Source organism: Phoxinus phoxinus (assembly GCF_949152265.1).
Source record: "Phoxinus phoxinus genome assembly, chromosome: 8".
Classification (NCBI taxonomy): Eukaryota; Metazoa; Chordata; class Actinopteri; order Cypriniformes; family Leuciscidae; genus Phoxinus; species Phoxinus phoxinus.
This window is the reverse complement of record NC_136883.1, coordinates 29319018-29344649: the sequence shown is the minus strand read 5'-3', so window position 1 is coordinate 29344649 and position 25632 is coordinate 29319018. Positions and strand designations below refer to the sequence as shown.

Here is a 25632-nt window from a genome sequence, read left to right as displayed (position 1 = left end):
ACTCACCATCATGTTGTTCAAAATTGTTATGAAATATATATTTCTTTCTTCAGTGGAACACAAATTTGTTTTTGTTTTTTATAATATCTTGCCCATTTTTTAAAAATAAGGAAAATGAAATGGGCTATCAAGCTCCACAATAATAAAAATAAAACACCATAAAAGTATTACAAATGTGGTCCGTACGATATGTACACTATAAGTGTTCTGTGCATATGCGAAACATTTATGTACAAATTTGAGAATTAACGAAGATTAACCTTTCAATTCAAACAATTAAACCAGTTAAAACAATTTGTCTAAATGATTTGTTCCTGCACGTTACGTAACATCATCCCTACTGTCAAGCATGGTGATGGCAGCATCTTGCTCTGGTGTTTCTTAAGCAAGAGAAACAAAAAAAGATTAAGCCAAAATCCACAAGGGGTGCCTGTATCAGTCGGCCAAAGACCAGTTCAGGGCAGCGACCCCTTTGTTCCAGTAGAACAATGTTCCAAAGAATAAATTACTTCTGTCCAACAATAAATATGTGGTGTGACCTGAAAATTGCAGTCAGATGGCACAATTGAATTAGAAATTGGAGTGAATTTGTACTGAGAAACATGGAATTGAATGGAATTTTTTGACTAGTCAAAATTTACATGATCAGGCCGAAAATAAATACATAAAATCTCAAAAACAAAAACAATGTATTCCAAAAATATATACCGGTACTCTTTTCTTAAGATACAAAACAATATCTTTTTTAAAAAATCATGCAGTAAATGGTTAAGAATTTTTTTAATTAACAATTTTTATGCTTTTTACAATTATCTTAAAAAAACAAAGATTTTTTTTGTAAATATGGCCCCTAGAAGTCAAAAATCATCTACCATTCATCTAAATTCTAAATAGCCTTGCATCACTGCCTCATACCAAAAATTGTATTTGAAATACATCCAAGCATTGTACAGAGAATAGAACTGTTAAACACATTCTGAAAACTCAACTTATGTCACTGAAATATTTCAGATTTATTCTAAGAAATTAGTTTACACCTGTGGAAATAAAGAGAACACCACTGTGGCTTTTTCCATATCGGTACATCTTTAAACATCTCATGGGATCCTGAAAGAAACACAAAAGGCAAGTTCCTAAAATAAAAAATGAAACAAACTGCTTGAGTCCAAAATGTAATAACTGTCCCACGTGACAACATTGGCCTATGATTTAATCGGGTGTCCTGAGAGAATCAAGGGAGCAGGCGTCGTGGCGGCCGCGGACCTAAACCTGGTTAAAAAAAAAGAAACCAAAAGAAAAGAAAAATCAGAGAAATTAGTGGCAGATCCTTCCACACCAATAGTGCTCTAAAAAGACTTGAGAACATGAGAAAGTGCTGACCTGTTGGGGCTCCCATATGAAGGCTCCTGAGTGAAGGTGGCGGTACTCTAGGACCACGGGGTCCATTCTGCGGTGGGGGTCCACAGATAAGAGGCGTCTTTAGCAATGGATGAGAGCCCGGATGCTGCAACGGTCCTCTAGAGGACTGGAAACCAAGAGGCGGAGTGTCAAGCAAAGGGGCACGGGTGGGAGAGGGCCAATGTATAGGTGCTGGGCCTAAGAGAGGTTGTGGCTTGTCAAGACTGTGAGTGGCTATTGGCCCTCTAGATGGCTGAAGATTAAATGAAGGACCGTGAGAGACTGAAGGGGCCCGAGAAGGTAAAAGATTATGGGGGGCAGTTGGTCTGTGGGAAGGTGGCTTTAGATTATGCATTGAAAGCAAAGGAGGTGGTTTCGTCTTAGGATATGAGCCTGGAAACACAGAATACTATATTCAAATACCACACAAGTATCACAAACATGTTCAACAAATTAAATGTATGATTTTTTATTTTAAGTAAGAAAGAAAAAAATCCAGTATATATTTATTTAGCACTGTATTTCATCCTGTGCCCTAAAAACAAACCTAGCAATCCCATGTGATGTCCTGGGGGTGCATCTCCTGACCCTGAGGGTGGGTTTGTCTGCTCTCTCGGCGGTGGACCAGAACCAGCAGGCAGAAGTGGTGGAGGCTTTCCTAACCCTGGAGGCAGACTGTTGATCACAGGAGCAACCTCACTGTCAACTTCAGCCGAAGACACTGAGGAAGAAACCAACAAATAAGTAATAAAGAGATGTTTCTATACAGCAATACAAACAATGCAATTTTATAGATTGGCTATGATCCTTATTTTATTTTGGCTCTGATTATTATAATAATTATTTAATTATTTAATTTAAGTCAAATATTTATAAAAACTTGAAGAAATTAGAAAAAATAGTTGTGCTCTAAATTGCCACAAAAAAAAATATTTTCTTCAGGTGCGTGGAACCAAGAGAATATGGAAACTGAGCAAGAAATATTCTTGCAAGTCAAAAATTTATAAATATACATTATTTAAAAAATAAAATGCATTATATAAATAATTAATATTTTATTTATATATATATATATATATATATATAACATTTTATTAATTGAATATACAAGTTAAACAATTAGACAAAATTAAATTACATAAATACAATTATTTACATTAAATATTCATATTTTAAATAAAGTGCTAGTGACAGACCGATATATCATTATTGACCGTCCATGCTTGGTGGATTAACAGAAATGCTTCAAAACCTCCAGAGTAAATATTCTACATTTAAAAAAGAAATAAAATGAAATAAATTGTGTATTATTATAAATTGTAAATTAAAAATGTGCATTGAATTTTATCATTGATAAATACATCTAGTTTAAGGTGATTCAATTATACTTTTGACACATATTATTATATTATTATATTATATTATTATATGTGACAACACACTATGAATATATATGTAACTAGGTTCACCTTGCAGATGGTCCTGGCGGTTTTGAAGATACTCCGCCAGTGTGCTGAGCTCCTCTGGGTACAGGTGCAGACCTTCGGCCAGGAGAAAGAGCAGGTGGCGGGAGGCAGAGGGAACAGTGTGGCGCTCCAGCTTGCCGCGCTCCAGGTAGTCCTCCGTCAGCTCAGCCGCCCGTGCCGCGGCCTCCGTGGGGCCCAGCACACGCCGCGAGCCGCTCAAGCGCCTGAACTCCACCATCACAAACTCCATGGCCTGTTCTTTGGGCATGTTTCGATGAACTGCAGAGAGGCAGAGGAAGGGTCAGCCAGAGGAGGGAGGGGGGTTACATATGGCGCTCAGTGTGAGCCGCTGCAGTCTAAGCAGTGCGCACTAGAGTTCTACCTCATCAGCAACATGCTGCAGTCTGGCAACCACTGCTTAACCCAATTACCACATTCAAATTCAGTGTGCGCTCAAAGGACACGTTCAGGAGCACGCTTGTACGTTTTTAGTAAGGGACATTTAACAGATTAGAAGTTTATATAAGATTGCTTTTAAAAGTTGTTTTGGACCAAAGGTACTGTGTGTGTAATGAGGAAGCAATGTGCATGATAAATCTTTTAGACTTTTGATCACTGGTCTTGTTCACAATGTCATTCAGTTTTGGCAATCAGCAATAACGAATCCCTACAGTGGGAAAATTCAACAATTCAGTTCACGCGTTTAAAAGGATGGATCTGCACTTTAATAGATTCAATATTGAAGTGAGGGTAAAACAGTGTAACAATTTTGATAATATATAGTGTAAAAGCTGGAATGCACTACATTGACCGTTTTTTTAGCCCATTCAGAGGATGTCAAACATATTTGATATTTTGAGCAGGTTTTAGAACACATTGTTTTTATTTGTCATACATATTCTATTGTGTTCGTCTGGTTGTGTGTGATCCTCAGCCGTTTAGTTTTTCTCTGTAACCAAAGTTGGTAAGTATATGCTGCCTAGTGTTTCAAAATGTGTTAAAAAAAAGTGTATACCAGCCTTCAGAGAACTTACCAGCAAGGTGAGGTTTTATAGAAATAAAAATAAAAACATTATTAATAAAAATAATATTAAACATCTGAAATGCATGATATATTATTAACAGTGTTTTTTAAATCAAGTGGTGGGCATTAATTATAATATCAGAATTAAGGGCATTTCATCTATTTTAATGTGATGTTATTGTGATTGTTTAATGTTTTTTACATATGCGTGTCTAACACTAGATTGATGAATTATTGCTTGGTTTTAATGGTGCAATTTAAACATTGAAAAAATGTTGATTGATAAAATATTTGTACCCAAACCTGTTACAATAATGTTTTTTTTTTGCAAAGAATGTATGCTTAATTTATTTGAACCATTCAAAATTATCTTATGAATTATGTTTGTGGGAAGAAAACCGGGGCAAAACTACAAGCTATTGTATGGTTTAATTATTTTTTTCTTCGTAACAAGGGACTTGAAAAAATTAAATAAAAACTAAGATGTGGCTGTAATGCAGTTAAAAAAAAGAAAAAAACTTTAGAGGGGAGTCAGTTCAAAAACTTTTTTTTATATAAATATTTTTTTATTTTCCCTAAAGTTATTAAAAAAAAGAAAGATCCCCCCCCCCCCCCCCCCCCATAACTATTTCATAAAGCATGTTTCTACTCTAAGATCCGGTTTGTGTGTTTGCAATTTAGTTTTTAACTGCCGCAAGATACACAAACAGCTTCTTTTTTTTTTTTTAGCAAAGCTTAAAGTTTGCATTACATTGAGATGACATCGACACATTTTGCAGTTCATATAAATTAATTATCTTTTTGGGCTGTTCTGAAAGTTACAGTATATTTTTTGAATATATAAATGCATGTCTTTTTTGTGCAATCCCAGGAGTAAATGATCATACTAGTTAATTATTTTTTTTAAATGCCCACCACCAAGTCCAGGGTATTTTCTCTGTAGCTATTATATAAGGTTATTGAACTATTGTTTGAAGTACATTTAAGTGGTTTTATTGGGAGATAAATTGTGGGAGTCAGGACTTACTTTTGAGGGACTCTGAAAATATGATTACTGTGCACGAGGAGAGTGTTACATTAGTCTGCTCGACGAGAATACATAAGGGGGAACCGTCAGAGCGGACATCTTGGAGGGCCCGGGTCAGGCCTGATTCCACCTGCAGGTAAAGCATTTCCACCGAGAGGCCACGTTCCTGCAAACACTGGCCTATCGATTTGGGGTAATCCCTTTGAAAGAAGAAGAAGAGATCTGGTTATTGAGAACCATGCTTTCAGGGCATGACGTGAGGAAATGTGAGGTTGTTGATTGTGGCCTGGCTTATATATGCAGTAATGAAAGGGTAGAGATTTAATGAATAATGAATCAACCAACCAACACAAATCTGCTTAGCATTATTAAAGTGTATTAAACATTAGAAAATAAGGTAAGGTTGTTTCATTTGTTTTAGCTGAATAAATGCTTTTGTGTGTGGAATTAGTCTTCTTTGAGAAAAAAAAAAATCCCAACATATAAAAATAAGTGAAAAATGTTTAATTAACTAAAAAATTACAAACTAATATATCATTTTACACAAATAATGACCAATATAGTGTTCAAATATTGTCAAATTGATTTGATTCAAATTTGAAATACTTCTATCAACATATTTATGACAAGAAATAAGATCACTTAAATGGGACTGTCTATTTTGTGTCAATAATTGTCTATTATGAAAAAAACATAAATATGCATTTTATGTAATGTAAATTAAAAACCTCCATGTTTAAAGATGTATTTACCCTTTTGTTAGTAGAACGTTTGGGTTTTTGTCAAATTACTTGATATAATATGGCTTGATTACTGAACAATTTAAATATCACCACTTCTCAAAGAAGTTCCTTTGTATTGTCTGGACATATTTATTCTTTCATGAAAAATTTGAAAGTTTGTTAAGAAGACTGAAAATTTTGACAAATAAATCAGTCATATGCAAATGAAAACAAATTCTCCCTGCTATATATATTTCTTTTTATGAGAATATTTTAAATGTCTTTTTATTATTACCCGTTTTTAGAAATGTGAAATAGAACATTTAGATTGATGCAAAATTTGTACCACCATGTGTTTCCGCAGCTTTGAGATTAGGATTCAGAAGTCATATATTTAAATTTGCATGTGGGGGTGGGGGTGTGGGGGGGGGGGGGGGGGGGAGTGATTGTTTGTTGATTTTTTTGTGAGACCACAGGGTGTAAACATTTGGTGTTTGATTTGCTGGATAAATATAATTTACACAACATACAAATCCATTTTTTAAACTTTTCATTTATTATTAAAATTAACCTCTTTTTGGAGACAATTTCTAGAGTTTGGCAAAATGTTATGCTTAAAGGTTTCATTTTATGCTCAAGGATTTTCATTGTCAAATCACTAATTTGTTTGTTTTTTGTCCACTGGAACAGCAGTGTAAAATAGTGATATTAGTGGATTTTATTTATTTATTCATTTATAAGGATTATAAGGAGACTCAAAGTGAATTGTAAAGAAAAAGGGTGTTCACACTTGGCATGTTTGGGTCGATTAAAACGTATCCTGGTGCGCACCAAACAAGCAGACCGAGACCGCTGAAAAGATGGGTCTCGATTCGCTTGCAAACGAACTCTGGTGCGGTTCGAACGACATCTGAACGCAACACGGACCAGACATGTAAACAGACCAAAAATGGGACATGATGTCACAAGATGCGACCCTAAAAAGGACAGAATTCTCACGCACACCTGTTTTTTCTCATCATAGTCGCCCACCACAGTTCAGTAGGCATCAGAACTGTGTCTTCTCGCAGAAGATCGTTTGTGTGTGTGACGGAGGGATTTCTGCTGCTGTTTTGACTTCTTCACACATTTTATAAGCTCTTCCCGAGTTCTCAGCTGGTCAAAATAGCATCACATGTAGCTACACACATACAACAAGCGCATTTATCCAAGCACACAGGATTATTTAGGATTTTCGTTCCGCCGCAAAATATACGTACGGTAATAAACGCCAACCAATCAGGTTGTGAACATATCCCTATGTCTTTAGGTTCGGTATTTAAATGCCAGTGTGACCGCTAAGCGGACCAGGACTAAATGTTCTCTTTTTTTGGTCCAGACAAAACGAACCGAACTACAAGTGTGAACACACCCTAAGAAGCAGAGACATCACATCTGCTAAATAGTGGACACATTTTTGCCTAATTATGAACATTTAGAGTACTGGATTTTTTTTTAAAGGCATATTTAATTTCTCATAAATTATTTAAATAATAACATATCCATCAGAATTCAAGGATGGCTCCAGATAAAAATCTTAATCATGATAAATCCCATCTGTCCAACATCTGACAATAACAAAGACCATTCACACAACAGAGACTTTTCAGAAAACTAAAATTGCACAAAATGGGTAAGCATGTCCCATATTTTCATGTGCCAACTCTGGAAAAAAGTTTGAACATTGCATTTCCATTTTATACATAAAAGCAGCAAATTTCACACAATAATAATGCAAGAGTTTCACTGCTACTTGAGGTATATACTCACACGTTCTGGTTATTCACTGACAGGACGACACAGTCTGCAGGCTGTCTAGCACCAGCTCCAAGAAGCTGCTGCAAGAACTTCTCATATATGGCAGTGCGTTGAACGGATGCCTCGTATTCTTCAGGTGAAACAGCTGATACAAACAAAGATGCTCAGAAAAGATTTTCCACAACGGAAACAACAGAAGCAGTGAGAAACCAAGTTCTTTATTGAAAAACCATTATATAAAAAAAAATACCCGTTGACTGATGCGGTGAATGCTCATAGTTTGCTGTGCCAGAGTAGTCAATCCCTTCTTCTAAGCTTTCAAAACTGAAAATTGAGGTTAGATGGAGTTCAGGGCAGTAATAAATTGCTCACAAGTAGCAAATGTATATTTGGGAGAAACAGATATGTGAAAGACGGGATTTATAGACTTTACAAATAGCACTTTTAGTCACCTCTCAGATTGTGCAAGGTCATCTTTTCTGTCATCCCTCATAGGATATGGTGGTCTTCGAAAAGATCTGAGAGGTTTTGGGACACTGCATGTAGTAAATCAACATGCTTATAATTAACATAAATGTTAAACGAAGGCTGTGTGTTAAAACCTAGTGAGTTGCCAAGCTAGACAGCACTTCAACAAATATATATTAGCTCTTCAAATGTTGCAAACATTTAACGTTATAGTCAGAGACTTATAACGTTAGCCCAGAAGGAGGCAGCTCTCAGTGTTTTGAAACAAAGCCTCTAAGTTACTCACATACCTTCCTCCACTATGTTTTGGTGGTGGTCTTCTGCCACCAGCTTTCTGCGCCCACGCCGACATGGCTTCTTCTAAATGAATTGCAGTTTATAAATTATAACAAACAATCTGAATTTGCATTATCTCGCGCCGCGCAAGACACAATTGAGATCTGGTTGCACAACAAATCCTGCATCTACTCAACTATTATTTTAATAAAACAACCATGTCGATGGTCTACAGTTAAAATAACGTCTAATACTTGTGATATTTGTCAAACTATTGTTATGAAAGCACTGAACTGTTGTGCAGCCCATCTTACCTGCGTAGATCTTCGGTTATATTCCTGATGATTTATATCGCGATAAATGGATTAATTTGTCATCTCTGCCCGAGATCAGCAAAAACTAAGATTATTTTTTTTTAAATGAAAATTGTGTATAATAGAGATGAATCCGAATCACTACTCAGTGATTCCGCCAAAAGACCTGCAACACACTCGATCTGACTTCCTTTCGATGAACAAGTGTATTTGAGGAAGCGCGTGGCGCCTCCTATCGGACAGGCAGACAAACAACGAGACCAATGACGTCACTACACTGCCTGCCCTGTTCTGCTGCTGGAGATCTTTTGCGCTTTCTTTGTGTGAAGATGCTATGTTTATTTAAGTATGCTGCTAAGGACTATGAGCCATGCAAACATGAGTTATTTACTCAGGAATGCAATTTGCCACAGATAATATATCACTTCATAGTTCCATTTAGCTCTTGGGTGCCTTTCGATTTTGAAATTAATGCAAATCACTGTACAAATTAGTAAATAATGTCAGATAACGACAATCGTGCAACACATAAAACAGACATTTATTACAAACATCACAATTCAAAAAAGTGAAAGATTCTTAATTCAATCATACTCTCTTATCTTTGGGAGCGCTGGAGATTTCAGTCTCTAACTGCTTAAGAAAGTTCACATTTAGCATCAGCAGCATTAGGACACTGATATGTGCATTAACCATGGCAGAAAACACACGAAATTACCCAAAATCTCATTTAAGGATTGCCTTTTAGTCTGATGGAATCAGTTCACACTCAATTGTCATTTTACCTAATGTAATTTGGCTTCATTTATTTCTAAATGGACTTTGCATTATACATCAATGTAAAATACTATTATAAAAAAAAAAAAGAAATATCACAGTGTCTTGATTCATCAAGACATTTTGCAATCATATTCAGAATGTGGGGCAATCAAACCAAAACAGTTTCAAGTACAATCAAGTCTGCTGGGAGCGGAATACTAATGGGTTTTCTGAGGCAGGCATGAACATAAAGAGGAAACAAAGTGGTTAAGACACTGGCGTTTCCTGTTGAGATTGTAACTTGGAATTTAAAAAACAAAAACAAAAAAACATGAGGGCCGTCACATATATATTTAACAAGTCTGAACAGACACACAATAGACCCTGGCCAGAGCTTGAGGGGAGAGACTCAAAGACAGATCAGCATGTAATGGATGCATTTGTTCCATAATTTATCTGTTTCTGGAAAAGCAGATTAAAAATTCCCAGAAGCCTTTAAACCTCCAGTTTCGCTCAACAACCCTCCGATTGGGGCCGCCTTGGAGTGCAACAGTGTAGTTTTCACTCTCTTCTTCCCTCCAGTTTTAAGGAAGGTCTACTCCATCTGTCAATGTCCACGTTGCCGCATCCAATCCTGAGACAGCATCATGATTCGATTGGTCAGGTTGATTTCTCGGACAGAGGGGACTGGACAGGATGGAAGCTTGAGGGGGGAAAGTCCACATCTAGGGTTGGTGGGCTGATGTCAGGACACGTGGGAAATGAGTCTGACTCGTGTCTGGATGTCTTGGCGACACAGTGGGCACGTTTCCAGCTGTAAGGCACACTCCATACAAATCCCACTGAAGACATCACACAAAGAAACAGAAGATGAGTAAATTGCTCAGCACAAAGAGAAGATATAATAGTAATCAATAATAGGATTAAATGTCCTTTTCTTTAAAAACCCTACTATTTTAATAACCCTGTTAATTATAATCTTTAGCAAATCTCAAAATGAATATCCATCTTTCATTATAATATAATGTTGTGATTCCTAAAATCACTAGTAACGTATTTTTCTCATTTATTTTTACAACAGGAATTTTAAAAAGTCTTTGTTAAAGTGTTGTAAGCCATGAACCAATCCAACCAGCGAAGTAAATCGCAACATTTTGAAGCAAAAAAGTATTTAAAAATTAGACAAAAAGAAAAAAAAGGTATGGATAAAAGAGGGAATGAGGTAAAGAACTACAATCCAATGAAGCATTGCGGACATAATAAATATTTATCGTTATTTTTTTTTATTCGATTAACACACTATCATACTTATCTCACTTCACTCATTTTGGCTTAATGCAAATCTACAATAAAAAGGACAAATATGTTCTAAATGTCTTAATTCTCATAGCAACAGTAGGTTTTATCTACTCCAATTCAGCCAAGCCCACCAATCCAGCTTTCTAGAGCAAACTGTGAGCCTCCATCACATCTCTTTACCCATAAACCCAGTGGTGTGTAAACTGATTCTGTAAGCTGAACTTTGTACCTGTGCAAACAGGGTCTCAGTTCAGTGTCGGCCATCTGGTCACAGCAGAGGGTGCAGCAGTTATCTCTGATGCTAACCTGCTTGAGCAAAGCCAGGCGCCTGTGTCTGAAATAAAAGACAGAGAACGAGCTATTTTATGTGCTCTTTGTTTGGCATGAACGAACGGTATGAGTCACCTGCTTTAGGTGATAACTAATGCATTATTCACATTTGCATAACAGTCATTGATAATTTGCCCTGTGTATAGAAATCCAATAAACAGTGCAAACCTGGGCAGAATGATTTTCTCGTCTGATGCGAGCGAGGCAAACTCATTAAATGTGTTGAATTTGAAGGAGGGGGGATGGCGGAAGGGCTTGGCTCCAAAGTTGAACTCACACTGTTGGTAGGACATGAAACTGGCTGCAGCGAAAAAGCCAGACCTAAGACAAGGTAAAGCAAGTGTTCAAAAAGCTCCATAAACATTTGTTTTATGTCTTGTGGTAAAGAAACCGAGTCTTGCTCACGTGGCAGAGGAGAACACCTGCTTCTCAGGAGGAAGCTGGTGTCCGTTTAGATAGAAAATCATCTGCTTCTTGCTGAGGTCCAGCAGGAAGCCAATGGCATCACCTAGAAATTCACCAGAGAACACTGCTCACAAATCTTTGCTAACAACTTTTTTTCCCCTAAAATAATGAAATACACTAAATGTAAGAAATCATCAAATAATGCTACAGGTGCTGAACAGGAAGCACTGCACAAACCTTCTTTCCAGCAGGGGTGGGAGTGAGGTTTACTGCGAGCGTTGTACCAGATCAGCTGCCTGCAGCCATCATACGCACACGAGTACTCATCATCTCCAATCCCATAACCCTCCTGTACAAACACACAAATATGTTCTCCTCACTAGAGTTTTTTTCTTCATTAATGTGATACAGAACTATTATTTTGTTTTTAATATACCTTAAAAAGAAAATTGTATATAAAAGGCCACTAGTACACAACAAATAATATTAATTATATTACATTACGTTTATGAAATAAGTCTCTTATGCTCACCAAGGCTGTATTTATTTGATCAAAAATAGTCAAAACCAGTAATACTATGAAATATAATTACAATTTAACAAAACGGTTTTCTATTTTAATATATAAAGATAATAATTTATTCCTGTGATGGCAAAGCTGAAATTTCAGCAGCCATTACTCCAGTCTTCAGATCCTTCAGAAAGCATTTTAATATGATTATCAATGTTGAAACCAGTTGTGCTGCTTACTATTTTTCTGGAAAATAATGTATTTTTTCAGGATTCTTTGATAAATAGAATACAGCATTTATTAACAGTATCTTTAATGTCATTTTTGATCAAGCATCCTTGCTGAATTCATACCAACAATTTTTTGAATGGCAATGTATATTATATCAAATTAAATGTAATGCCATTACCTTCTGAGCATTGTGTAAATCAAATAGGAATGTTCATATAAACACTGTGCTCTTCATGTAAATATGAGAACATAAAACTAAGAATGAGAGAAATATCTAAACATAACCAGAAACGCACATGGTTAAGAAACTTGCTGTCCTTGGTTGCCCAGCCAATTTGCATGACGCCAGAAGTGACGACTGTGACCTCATAGTACCAGACCCCCGAATCCACACAGAACGTGCAGCGGACGCTCTCAAATGAAGACGCATCACAACGTGCCTAGGGGAAAAAAGATTGCTCACATTAGACAAACTAATCACAATTCATTACTTGTTTTTTATGGTTATAACTGGCTGTTCTTCCACAATAGGTGAACATGTTAAGACAGTATCTCCCAAACTGGGGGGGGGGGTTCAAATCTTAAACCTTCCGGTCTGCCCGCAAACACATCGAGGCCAGCACAACAATATCAAACAGGCTTGATATTTAGGATTTTAAATCAGGATAATTACGACTATAATTAATTCCACAATAGCCAATGAGAGAAGTCTACAAGGAGACGGAAGTGACAGTTTTTAAAATGGTGACCGCAAAACAAGCAGATGTACGGGTCCAGTGGACCACAGAGATGGAGGGATGGCTGGTCGAAATGTGTCAACAACACGACTGCCTTTATAATGTCTCCTCATATAATTGTCTACAGCAAGTTGCCGCGTCAAAGTATCCATTTTGTTTACATCGGCTTCTCCCTGAGGTGCTAAATCTGGCATGATAATCTTAAGAATATCTTGTAGTGTGTGTGATGTGCCACCATTTGTGTGCAGATTTGAGATATGAAAAACTAAAATCTGTGAAGATTCTCCTTACAAGCATGATGCAACCAGATTTCACAATTGGTTAAGATTTAAAAACTCCTGTAGTCTGAGCCTGGCTTAAAGGGAGAGTGTACAGTCAGCAGATTGTTATGCAAAAGCTCTATTTTTCTCTGCAAAAGGGAGGCCTGGCAGGAAAAGTTTGAGAACCACTGTGTTAAGGCATGCTTAGAACTGGTACAAAGTTTACAAAAGAGGTTTTGTTTATTGTATGTCCTAACCTGAAGTGAAACTGTTCCTTATCAGTAAGACTGCAAATAATTAATTACTCTACAACAACACCCCTCATGCCCTGTAGGCATAGGCGTCGATTTCGGTGGGGACGGTGGGGACGCGTACCCACCATATTTCGTCATGAGTCATTTTGTACCCACCACTTTTTAGGGTTGCTAGTAGGGCTGTAACGATACACCAAACATACGATTCGGTTCGTATCACAATGTTTGACCCACGATTCAGTTCGTATCATGATTTTTGACCCACGATTCAGTTCGTATCACGATTTTTTGGGGGATTAAAAAAAAAAAAAAAAAATCTGTGATGATGCAGTGGTGACCCGTTCATGTAACATATAGGCCTAAGGGTGGCGCTGCCAATAAAGCACCTAAAAGCTGCCACAAAGAACTGGCAAAAGTAATCTGAATATGTCAAATAGGCCTAGGCCTATAGCAAGGAGACATTTTTATTAATAAACAAGTGTTTTCTGTGTCGCTGCACAGATGAAGATGACGATGAACGCGGCAGAGAGAAATGCACATTTCATACGGATTACATAGTTTTCTTTCGTTTTGAATTGTTTTGTTTAAAAGTATGATTTAAAGCGTTCTGTAGATAATAGATATATTTCTCAGATCTGTGAGACATAGGCTGTGCCTATTTTCGGTTCATTTATGAGACGAGCTCCAGTTTGCGCCGGCGCCTCCGTGTCGTTGTGATATAGGCCTATTATCTGCTTTACTTATTATTTATTAAATCCAGGCAATTGGTTGATGAAACATTGATTAAAATTAAGATATAGGCCTAATTAATACAAAACGAAATTCACTTTAAAGAAAGGCTTTGTGCTTTCTGATTGAGGTCTGTGGAAGTTTTAAAGTTTTCCTCATAAATGCGAACTATTTTTATTTTTTCTCAAGTTTATATTAATTACTGCTTAAATAATGAGTGTATGGAGGAACATAGCCTATTCCGCGCTCAAGCGCATGCATAAATCTTGCCGCAAAGCACCGGCAAAAGCAGGCTAATGATAATATGTCTGAAAAATAATGAGGCATTTTAATTGTTTATTAATAAAATATATATTTCTAAATCAGTGTCGGCTCCAAACATATCTATATACATCTCCACTGTAAAGTGGATGCCTTTAGATAGAAATGCACCTTTCATATGGATTAGCTACAGCCTAATCAGCCGGTATTTGCTTTCGATTCAAATTTTTTCGTTTAAAAGTGGATATTTCGAGCTTTATATAAAAATATTCATCATGTTTTTGAGGCTATACACTGTATTCTTTTATTTTATTTTACAAAAGCACAACGTTTTCTTGTAATTCTGAGTTTACCCAAATAAAAGTAGGCTACTTGCGACTGATGCGTTATTCCTTTTGGACCTCAAAAAAGATTGAGTAGGCCTATTTAAAGTTGTTTCCTCTGTTGATAGGAAAATGCAAGTGTTCGCGCCGACGCCTGCCATGCAGTGCGCGCTACATACTCCGCACAAACACTTTGGATATGCACCTAATATCCATATAATAGCGAACATTTGTCTAGGTTAAAGTTAGAGCGAGCTGCCTTGCCAGATGGATAAGTCATTTTCATGTTTAAAGCTGCCGTCTGCAACATTTTTTTGATCAAATTCAGTGAAATTGACACTATAATCCGACAGAACAACATAAATAAGGTGGTTTTATAAAAAAAAACGAGCTTCTAACTCCACCTGGAGCGTGTTATTTTGTTTTGCAAAAATCCACCGCTCCTGGATCATCGGGTCTAAACAGTGAGATCTGACTGTCAATCACAGGTCGTGCACAAATCACAGATCCCCCTCCCTCGCGCAGACGTTACAATATCACATGCACACAACACGCCTGAAGTTCGCCTGAAGATTGTACGAAGCGTGATGGCAGAGAGAAAATCTAATAACAAGCTTATTCGATGATCGATGCTGAAGAGACGGACGCGTTCACAGAAAATCAGGTTCACGCACTGACGATGGGCGGGTGCTCGTTGGTAGTGGGGGAGAGGCATGAGAGTTGTAAACATTCAAAATTGTGTCTAAGTCCACTCAATCTGCCAGACTTGCCGACGGCAGCTTTAACAAATCAAATCATGCATTTTCTACCTACCGTGAGTATAAGCGCTGCACCAGTTTGAAAAAGGTAAACGCATAACGAGCGTAACGAGAGAGCGGCCCCACTGAGGGGGAAGCAGAGATGTTGCTGCGTCTTTATATTAATATTTCTGATTGTTTAAATGATCAGCCCTCGGGGGCCCCCTTAAAATGCGGGGCCCCAGGCAATTGCCTGCCCTATTGCGGCGCCTCTGCCAGCCCAGACGGAATGCCATACTCTAGGTTTTTGTGAAACGCCGCCACTGCATAGTAGCTTGCAGAGCTTACATTAGTAAGCTACAGGACATCGTCTTTCAAAACATGACCTAAGCGAAAGAGAAAAAAAATTAATGCGTCATTGTACCCAGCACTTCCGAAAATGCACTTCCGATGTCTCTGTCCCCAGCACATTTCAAACCAAACTGACGCCCATGCCTGTAGGGACATTTAATTGTTTTTTTTTTTATTTGCATTTTGGAAGAGCTCTAAATAAATGTATTTTAGCTACCAATCAGAGAGCAGTTTGTTCCATTCTGTTGAACACATCTTACAATATCTAAATCCATTTAGAAGAATGTTACCCACAATTACAATAATGGTTTGTCTCTCACCTCAAGTCCAGTAGGAGAGATCTTGAGATATTCACTGACATCATTACTGTTCAGCATGGCATTGATGTTGTTTAAGTTTACCTTCTCATAGGTAAACTGGCGCCCCTCTTTGATAACTACGGGCCAAAGAGTAACCAAAGATACAATTATCAGTGAGACACAGCATACAAGGATATTAATATAATATTCAACTTAAATCTACAAAATCATCACAAAACAGTTAAGATAACTATTAATACTAATTGTGTTTTTTGCCATAGCAAGTGCACAGAATTCAGAAGGATATTTTAAAAATACTGAAAAGATTTTCACATTCTGTGGAAAATATTTATTTCTTAGGTTCTTCGTTTAAAAAGTCTCAGTAAAAGCTACAAAACACCGAAAGTCATTATTACCATTTTTTAAAAAAGCAACATGTCATTTGCAATGAAAGTTACTTACAGAGGTTATCAAGACTCCACTGGGCACAGAAGCCCACTTGACGCTTTAGATAGTCAGGATGATCTGACCAGGACTCCAGAACAGACAAACGTTTACTGATACATGATTCCGACACTGTTAACTTGTTCTCACCTGAGACAAAGACAGGTTCACATTAAAGTACCTTTTTTTCCCCAAAAAAGTTCCTGTTTGAACATTTTGAACTGACACCAGTTATACTTACTGGTTTGAGAGAACTTCTCTAAAGCGATGAGAGCAAACAGCATGACAGTGGGATGGGCCTCAGAACTCTAGAAGACCAATAAGACCATGTTAATGGCTTTGATATCAGTATTAAAACAATCATGCAAAACTACAGCATTAACATAAAAGGAGTTAAGGTAATCTCCAAACTGGGATGAGGCACTGTTTAGATGAGCTTTAAAGGGGCCATATTCTGCACTTTTGAGCATTTACATTTTTACTAATTAATTAGTCCACTAATAATGTTAAAAGTTCCATAATGTACAGATTGTATGCAATTGATCATTTATATCAAAAGTTTGGGGTCGGTATGATTTTTTAAATGTTTTTGAAAAAAGTATCTTATGCTCAACTAAGGCTGCCTTCAATTGATCAAAAATCCAGTAAAAACAATAGCAATATTGTGAAATATTATTACAATTTAAAATAACCATTTTCTATTTTAATATTATTTAAAATCTAATTTATTCCTGTGATGGCAAAGCTGCATTTTTAAGCATCATTCATCCAGTCTTCAGTGTCAGTAATACTACAGAAATCATTCTAATATGCTGATTTGCTGCTCAAGAAACATTTATTATTATCAATCTTGAAAACACTTGTTTCGCGTAATATTTTTGTGGAAACCCTGATGAATGTATTTTTCGGGATTCTTTGAGGAATAGAATGATCAAAAGAACAGAAAATAGAAATATTTTACAACATTATAAAATGTCTTTGCTGCCACTTTTGCGTACTTTCTGAATAAAATTATTATTTAGCCTTACTGACCCCAACATTTTTAATGGTGGTGTATGTTAATGTGCTCATGGCTGTGAAATCAAAACCACACCAACTTCTAATTAACCTAATTTTGCAAGTCTTTTCAGTGGACTGAACAGTAAGATTTGCGTTGTGAATGTTACAGAATATATCTATGAAAAACATATAACTCAAAAGACGAAAGAAAATCTAGTTTCCCATGATGTGACCCTTTTTAGAACCCTGTTAGTCGGTATGTGTAATAAAACACTCAATTCTCTCACCAAACTCTCCAGTAAGTACTCCAGAGTTCCAGGGCTGAGGAGCGCAATGCTCGCTGGACCTGTAGAAAGTAACAAGATGAAGTACCCCAGTATTAACCAAATGATTCCTTTGGGCAATGTGTTTGACCTTAAAAAAAGAACCACATGTCTTCAAACTGAGAGAACTGGACAGTGTGTGCATGTGTTTGTGTGCTGCAGCCTCAGCAGAGCTGTCAAATCACAGGCCTCTAAGGGAGCCTGCAGCATGCTCAGGCATGACAGGTCTTCACAGACTGCAAACGCAGCTCTTTAGCTTCAGAGGAACATGCTAGTGCAAAGATGACGTAAAACAAGATGCAACAGATCTAGGATTCATTTTAAACAATCTTAAAACCTGGTCCCTTACATTAAATTGTTTGAAATAACTGGACATCAAATGTAATGTGTTTGCATGTGTGTGCATCTGCATGTCCCTCACCAGCCAGTTTCTCAGCCAGACAGCCCAGGACTGCAGTGGTGTTGCGGTGTTTGGCTGGGATGAGGGCATCCTGACGCGCCACAGCAGCACTCAGATTCAACATGTCCGACAACTTCTGCAGAGCATCCTGACAAAACAATGAACTCTTCATCAATGCTTGAATGTGTAAATATAGGTCAGAATTTTTTTATGTTTTTGAAAGAAGTCTCTTATGCTCACCAAGGTTGAATTTTTTTAATCAAAAATACAGAAAAAAATTGTGAAATAGTATTTACATTTTTTTTTTTTACTTTAATATATTTTCAAATGTAATGTATTTAATGGCAGAGCAGAATTTTCAGCAGTCACATGATTCTTCATAATTTTTTTAAACATTCTGATTAGTGTTCGAGAAACATTTCTTATTATCAATATTGGTGAACAAACTCCATCGCACACCTGCAGGTGATAGGTGCGTCGGATAATAGGACCAAACAAGTTAGTCGTTTTAGCAGATAAGGAACTCACGCACACTATCGTTACTTGAGATTTAAAATTAATGTTTATTAACACACAACGTTTCGGTCACACGACCTTCATCAGGAGAATACAGAGTAATTATTATCAATATTGAAAACCGTTGTGCTTCTTAATATTTTGTGGAAACCCTGATTTGTTTTCAGGATTGAATTGAAAGCATTTATTTGAAAAAAAAAAATTCTAACAATGTCACTTTTGATCAATTTAACGCATTCCTTGCAGAATAAAAGTATAAAAAAATCTTGATATACAATCACAATATAGTTACCGTACTTCATAGATAATCTACTGAATTAAGTACTTTACAAAAAAAAGATTTTTTTTTTTTACTTGTAAATTGATGAACTCAAGCCAAAAGAGGACAATTAATAAGAAATAATTGATACATTTGGCATCAGTACGAAAACAGTTATAACATAAGACCTGCCTTAATGCGCAATTCTGTCTGAATTATAAACTGTAAACAGAAACTATAAAACATTTTTAATCTTGATATCAACATAAAATGTGAAACAGAAACATTTCAGAATCATCTGCTGATATCAATAAAGATGGAGAGAGGATTACTTAAAAGCAGCATTAACTCAAATACTAGGGAAATGTTGTGGTCCATTTTCAAAAGTGCGAGCAAAAATAGAGCTGCATTACTGCCCATTAGTGAAACAGAGATGGAAAAATAATATGGCAGTCAATGTTGTGTGGTAATGCAGATGTGAACTCACTTTGGTGGGCAAAGGGCATTCATCCAGTAGAAGGGTTATTACGGCCGGTCCTAGTGGGTCATCCAGAGGAATTACCCTAATCAAAGACTGCACCACTTCCAACCAGCCATCATCTACAGTGTGAGAAACAGAGAGGGACCGAGACAAAAGAGGATGGGGAAGAACAAACAGAAGTTCGGTCTATGCGACATGCTTTGTGTATTACACAGCCATTATTATGACTATGCTTTCAAACACCATTGAAAGTTATTGTTTGACTGATATTGGTTTTTCCAATGGCTAATGCCAACATCATGAGAGCAGATGGTCTATGATGATGATGATGATCAAATGAGATAAATTGCTAAAATTACTACATATTATACTACACTAAAATGCTCTTCAGGGAGTTTTGATCTGAATCTTAAAGCCCAGGGAAATGTTTCCACCTGTTTACTCCTGCATGAAGCTCTTAGCAGCCACCTGACGCCACACAGTCTCAAACCACAACATGCAGGCTCAGCTCGGAGCAACATATGCACGTATAAATAAAATCAACCGTCACAGAGGCTTTGGCAATGGCACAAGAAAAGAAGCAAGCTGGCGACCCGTGATCACATGATCTTGCTAAATTTTGACCCCTGATCAGAGTCTCGTCCATATACAGACCCAAACAACCGCTCAGCATTACAGCAGTTAACGTAACATTCATGTGGAATTAAAAAAGCTACAAAGTAAATTTGTATGCAAAAAGGGTAAGTAACGAAACAGCAACGCACAGCTCTTGTAATCAAGCACAAGCAGTGTAGCATATACTCATGATCATACACTGCATTTGTTCCTGCAGTTGTGAGGCTCTAAGGGACTCTAAAGTCTACAGCTGAGCCATGACCCATTAGGTCACTTCACACACACCGTAACTTCGGCTAATGCAACAGAACAGAGCGACGGCATGACAATGGCAGCACAGGGCACAAGCCAAACTTCAAAAGCAGCCATCACTAATATACACAGAGCTTCCACAGCTTCCGCTGTTAGATTAACAGCCTAATAACTTAATCAGTAGCCAGAGGGTCACAACAAGCTGCACTTGTTCCCCTGATGGAAAGTAAACAATGTGGGAACGAGGGAGGCCAGGTTTGGCTGGTTCAGTTCGGCTAATAACTACACCGTTTCTCCACTAACTATTGAAATGTAGCTACTCATTCTCTCTTTAAAAGAAAACCTCAACATTTCACATTTTGGATTTTTATTTTAGTAGATGAAGTAGACATTGTTTAACAAGCAAGCAGAAAATAATGAAGGAGAAAGCACCAAAGATGCAACCATCTAGGGTGGTTAGCTTCAAGCATCCATCGAGACAAAAAGGAATGCTAACAGATTGCTCTCTTAGGGTATTTTATTGCAATTTAAAATGTGATTTTAAAAAAAAGTCCAGGTTGTTTGTAGGGCTCCAAAATTTGGACAAATATTATATTTCAATATTACCATTAAATAATAAATAAAATATATAATAAAAAATATTATCATATAAAAACAAACAAAATAAGAAATATTACTATTGTAATATATTTTACTGTAAAAAAAAAAAGATAATAAAATATAGTATTTTACTGTAGTGTATTACATGAATTACAATAACAATATTTATAGTATATAAACTTTACTCCTCCCTCAACCATGCAATCTTGGTTGAGACAAATGGATGATATAACCAGCATTAAAAGTTAAAGTGAACTTGCTTATATTAGCATATAACATTAAGAATATCAGAATTTAAGCCCACATGCAAATGCTTCAGCATTTTAGGTGTCATAGACTCACCCGTCTCTGCCATCTCATGCAGTGTGATCATGGAGTACGGTGGCTCTTGGTCACTGAAACAAAAAATGATTACAAATACAAAAGTTAGTTTCAAAAAAGTAGAGCAACCTAATATATAAATAGTTTGTGCCTCATACCCTGGGTGTATAAGTGTGTAAGCATCTTATTTAGACCTTAGCTGCTCTAGACATTAGTTATGAAAGCCTAATGGTATAATGGGTGATTGTGCGACACATGACGGATTGCTATTGGAGGGCAGACTGCCGCTGCTGGGGTTGTTTTGGCTTTAGGCTCTATGCATCCATTTTGCAGCCTGGGTCTGCAACAGTAAATCTAAGCAGCGATAGCAAAATCCCTTGAGGTGCTCCTGGAGGGAGCCCGGCACGATCAAAACACCACCAGAGACATTTAGGGAAAATAAATGTGCCTCTACTCTGCGGAGTGTCACCAGTGTGGTTCATTTGTCAGTCATAAATCAGTGGTTGGTGTGTATTAGGGGTGATGTTTTCAAACAGCAAATGAGGACAAGGAAAAGATAGCTATGAGGGTGGTTGGAAAAAAAGAAGAAAGTGTGAGAGAGGTCTAATGCCTCTAGCCATGGGTGTCTGACTGCTGTGTGATTGTTGTGTAACGGTCACACAGGGGTATGTTCTAGTTTGACAAACACTAATTTTCTGCTCTGCACAGAACAGACCGCAATCCCCCCCCATACACACACACACACACACAACACCCTTTTTGACTCAAAGCCAGATGAGAATACTTTTTGTGCGGAATAAACCCCCTAAAATAACGACTTTATTCAACAACTTCTCCTTTTCCATGTCTCTGACGCTATTCACGTGAGCATCACGACGCATGCATGCGTGTGGTGCTAATGCAGGAGCCAGATAATAATGAGCGCTGCACTGTTTACAACGTGAACAGCCTCAGAGACTGACACGGAAGAGAAGAAATTGTTAAATAAAGTCGATGTTTTTATTTTTATTGTGCAAAAAAAAAAAAATTCTCGTCGCTTCTTAACATTAAGGTTGAACCACACTCTGTAGTCACATGGACTATTTTAACAATGTCTTTACTACCTTTCTAGGCTTTGAAAGTGGCAATTACATTGCAGTCTATGTCAAAAAGCTCTTGGATTTCATAAAAAATATATTCGTTTGTGTTCCGAAGATGAACAAATGTCTTATGCGTTTGGAATGACATGAGGATGATAGAATTATTTTTTTTTGACAATGTACACAGTTGAGTTCATTTTGTATAAATGCATAGTGTATCGTGTGTCATTTAGAATAGGCTACAACTTGAATGAAGTAAAAACATAGTAAATAGACACAAATACTGATTCTCAAAAGTCTGAAATTATAGAGATTTCTCACAGCCATATCATCCAGCCAGTTTAAGGTGCAAGCACGTAAAAAACGTCTGTCAAAGGATGTGGTTGAGCAACCAAAATATATTCCAGCTGTGACAAGTAAAAGTAAAAAAGAAGAAAAGAAAAGTAAAAGAAAAGAAAAGAAAAGAGAAAGCTGACACTCCCTCTTGTGTCTGTTAGGCGTTTTTCTTGGGAAACAAAAAAAATCAAAACAGAAAGAAAAAAATGTTGTAAAACTGTAATCTGAGATGCTCCACAGAGTGACCACACAATTTAGATAACCAGGCAATAATGCAGGCCTTACAAATAAATCGGTAGGTTCAGAGACACCAAATCTGATGGCCGCATAGAACAACTTCTCGTCTAAAGTGAACATCCATCATTAGATAGCCGTAGGCCGGCTGTGTAGGAAGGTGTAAGAACATGTGACAAAGAGGAAGAGTGACTGGCGACTCTGATATCAAGCCAAATTGTTAAAAGAAACATGAAGAAGTGCTCGGTTATCTCAAGCTGCTGTCTTGGGCAATAATACATTAAGATTAAATGTGGTGCTGTGCGAACGAATGAATTAATAAATAAATAATGGCATGCTCATTACGGAGCTCTGCCAGGCTTCTCGGTAAGATCTGCACATTTAAAGCTTCTTTATTATAAAAGTAGAAGCTCTTGCAGACGTTGTTTCATCCCTGTGGTAAACAATAATATTGGGAAAAGCCCACAATGCAAATGTAGCACTATTAGTTCAATAGCACGCCAATGCTTTTAGACAAAGATGGAGTGATGTTATTGCTGACGCACTAAAATGGGGAACTGAAATTGATATGACATACATGATTCATTCCTACCCAGAATTAATGACAAATCTCAGCAAATCTCATCGTCATTAAAGGTTCACTCACTTGTCAACAAGAGTCCTGATGACGGCCAGCGTGTCCAGTACCAAACCGTCCACGTTTTGCTTTTTCCGACGTGGCTCGTGCGGCCCTCGACCTCGCCGGGGCGGTCGAACTGGGTCCCTGGGCCGACTGCCTCTGGCCTCTGGGGGATCAGACACAGAGTTATCCACTCGCCTGAGCTGCCTGCGAGGGGCTGATCCCTCCTCCACATCACTGTCCTCTCTGCACACGCAGCTGTTCCCCATGGCTCCACCGGATGAGAGGCCGGGCCAAAACTGCACTGACTGCAGCTGTTCTACGGTGAGTCGTAGAACCCGCACGAGGCTCCTGCTGGCACAGAATGCAATCCAGGTGGCTACTATCATATCATTTGAAGGACTTTAAAGGGTGTCTCAGTACGGGTCGGGTAGACGTGTCGGTCATTGTGCTACTGCAGGCCATCAGCAGCCAGACGCAGACGTGCAGAGCTGATGGTGCAGTCAACACGCATCCTAAAGTTTGGGAGGTTTTCACTCCTGAAAAAGATTATGCATCAAATTATTATCAGTGTGGACAGAAAACATGACCATGCAAACATGCAAACAGAATGCTCAAAGGACCCACTAATAAACTTGTCAAAGTAAAATACTCAAACAGTGATGATTGCCACTGATCTAATGATGGCATATTATTTATATATATATATATATATATATACACACACACACACACACACACACAGCATTTTGCTCAACATTTGTTAATTAAATGCGCCATTATTATAATAATATTAATATTATTATACTATTGGTGTAACTATGCCATTTTTGATTTTATTATTAGTTACAATAATAATATCCAGGGCTTGTCTAGCGAACAATGTTTTGCTGTGCGGTATAAAGTTTCTAAGTGTCTAGTAACTTACAGGCAGAACAATTATCCCAAGTAATATATCTAAAACCTACCTGACTAATTTGATATTAACCAACATATACACAGATTACACACGGTTATTGATAGTGTGTAATAATTACATTAAACAGCAGGCAGTACGTAATTAAACATTCATAAACTATAAAAAATATTCTTGCTAGGAAACGCGATAACAGCAGTTGTCAGTGTTAGCAGCGGCTAACTAACAGCTAGCACACCAAACAACTTTACGAAAACCTCTTTTAAAACAGAACAATCCACTCACACATGAATGAAAACTGACCAGTGTACACAGTCACTGCCATTTACAAACCCGCTGAAAGCTTATAAACAGCACGCAGTCGTTTCAGTAAATTAGCGTCAATAAACTTGAGTCTATGTGGCTGCGTCTCAAACTCTAGTGAGCTGCCTCCGTAGGCAGCATTTAAAGGGACAGTTCATCTATTAATAAAATATCTGCCGTTTAGGCTTTAAAACCTGTATTACTCTCTTTCTTCCATTAAACACAAAAAAGAGATGTTAGGCAGATGGTTTGAGACTGACAGCGTAAGTCACCATGCACTTACATTATGAATTTTCATATAATGAAAGTACATGGTGACTCATGTAACGTTAGCTGCCTAATGTCTCTTTATCCACATTCTGATTTTTAAACCGCACATGCCTATGGCCAAATGTTACTGACGTAAATAATCCCAACAATGCTGTTAGACAGGCAACTCACTCGGTCTTGAAACAGCCTTTTTCATCATGTCAGAAATTAACGTTAGCAACCATACAACTAGCCACACCTCCAAACAGATGAACAAAACATCAGTTTAAAGCTTCCTTTGACTTGGCACATACACAAACACGTATTGTATCATCAAACACTGTAAATATTCCAGAGACAAGTATTTACTCACCCGGTAAAGCGGATAATTTTCGGTAAATGCAGCAGCACTGATCCGTAGGCCGAACACAAAGACTAACACGGGAAGTGTGTATGTGTGTGTGCTTTACTTCTCAGTAAAGAAGTAAATGATTCGTACTCTCATACACAACCACTTCAACGATCAACAATTTGTCGACCCACACACAAAGACAGATCCAGCCAGTGTTTGATAATGAAAGTAACCGTTAGACTGAGAACCGAAAGCATTGACTGGCTGGAATCAGTGTGAGATAAATAGCTAACGTTAGAGGATCAATGAACGCTCTGTGTAGTGTCAGTGATGGGAAGTCAGACTCGTTTCCGCGA

At 37.5% G+C, this 25632-nt stretch overlaps 2 protein-coding genes across 8 annotated transcripts; both read right to left on the bottom strand.

Annotated features, from left to right (window-relative positions):
- Positions 1-8716, bottom strand: LOC307003410 (uncharacterized protein). Of its 4 annotated transcripts, none has more exons than XM_079621771.1 (10): positions 8493-8716; positions 8193-8262; positions 7887-7952; positions 7685-7758; positions 7447-7579; positions 4916-5115; positions 2868-3143; positions 1946-2119; positions 1381-1791; positions 1-1269 (listed from the first exon to the last, which is right to left on the bottom strand). In XM_079621771.1, exons 2-10 carry the CDS (start codon positions 8252-8254, stop codon positions 1232-1234), a joined length of 1434 nt encoding a protein of 477 aa, XP_079477897.1. In that variant the 5' UTR covers positions 8255-8262; positions 8493-8716; the 3' UTR covers positions 1-1231. The 4 variants fall into 4 exon arrangements, with proteins under 4 accessions (XP_079477897.1, XP_079477895.1, XP_079477896.1 ...); XM_079621769.1 differs by having other exon boundaries at positions 92-1269; positions 7887-7970; positions 8493-8714; XM_079621770.1 differs by having other exon boundaries at positions 556-1269; positions 7887-7970; positions 8193-8259; positions 8493-8623.
- Positions 8717-9014: 298 nt separating this feature from the next.
- Positions 9015-25632, bottom strand: rspry1 (ring finger and SPRY domain containing 1). Of its 4 annotated transcripts, none has more exons than XM_079620260.1 (15): positions 25298-25632; positions 23484-23995; positions 21210-21262; positions 19407-19519; positions 18166-18292; positions 17709-17767; positions 16664-16730; positions 16441-16572; positions 16000-16115; positions 12324-12467; positions 11523-11634; positions 11286-11388; positions 11049-11201; positions 10780-10884; positions 9015-10093 (listed from the first exon to the last, which is right to left on the bottom strand). In XM_079620260.1, the coding sequence occupies exons 2-15, from the start codon at positions 23843-23845 to the stop codon at positions 9997-9999; spliced, it is 1743 nt and encodes a 580-aa protein (XP_079476386.1). In that variant the 5' UTR covers positions 23846-23995; positions 25298-25632; the 3' UTR covers positions 9015-9996. The 4 variants fall into 4 exon arrangements, with proteins under 4 accessions (XP_079476386.1, XP_079476387.1, XP_079476388.1 ...); XM_079620261.1 differs by lacking the exon at positions 25298-25632 and adding an exon at positions 24658-25124; XM_079620262.1 differs by lacking the exon at positions 25298-25632 and adding an exon at positions 24706-25124.

Bases quoted from the DNA above. Each gene is read 5' to 3' on its own strand.
- LOC307003410 (XM_079621769.1), bottom strand. From the start codon at position 8,254: ATGTCGGCGTGGGCGCAGAAAGCTGGTGGCAGAAGACCACCACCAAAA. The intron at 3,144-4,915 runs GTAAGTCCTGAC...GCCTCTCTGCAG, and splicing joins ATTTTCAGAGTCCCTCAAAA to TTCATCGAAACATGCCCAAA. The intron at 2,120-2,867 runs GTGAACCTAGTT...TTTCTTCCTCAG, and splicing joins CCGCCAGGACCATCTGCAAG to TGTCTTCGGCTGAAGTTGAC.
- rspry1 (XM_079620260.1), bottom strand. From the start codon at position 23,845: ATGATAGTAGCCACCTGGATTGCATTCTGTGCCAGCAGGAGCCTCGTG. The intron at 16,116-16,440 runs GTAAGTAACTTT...TTTGGCCCGTAG, and splicing joins GTGGAGTCTTGATAACCTCT to TTATCAAAGAGGGGCGCCAG. The intron at 10,885-11,048 runs GTTTGCACTGTT...CTTTTATTTCAG, and splicing joins GAGAAAATCATTCTGCCCAG to ACACAGGCGCCTGGCTTTGC.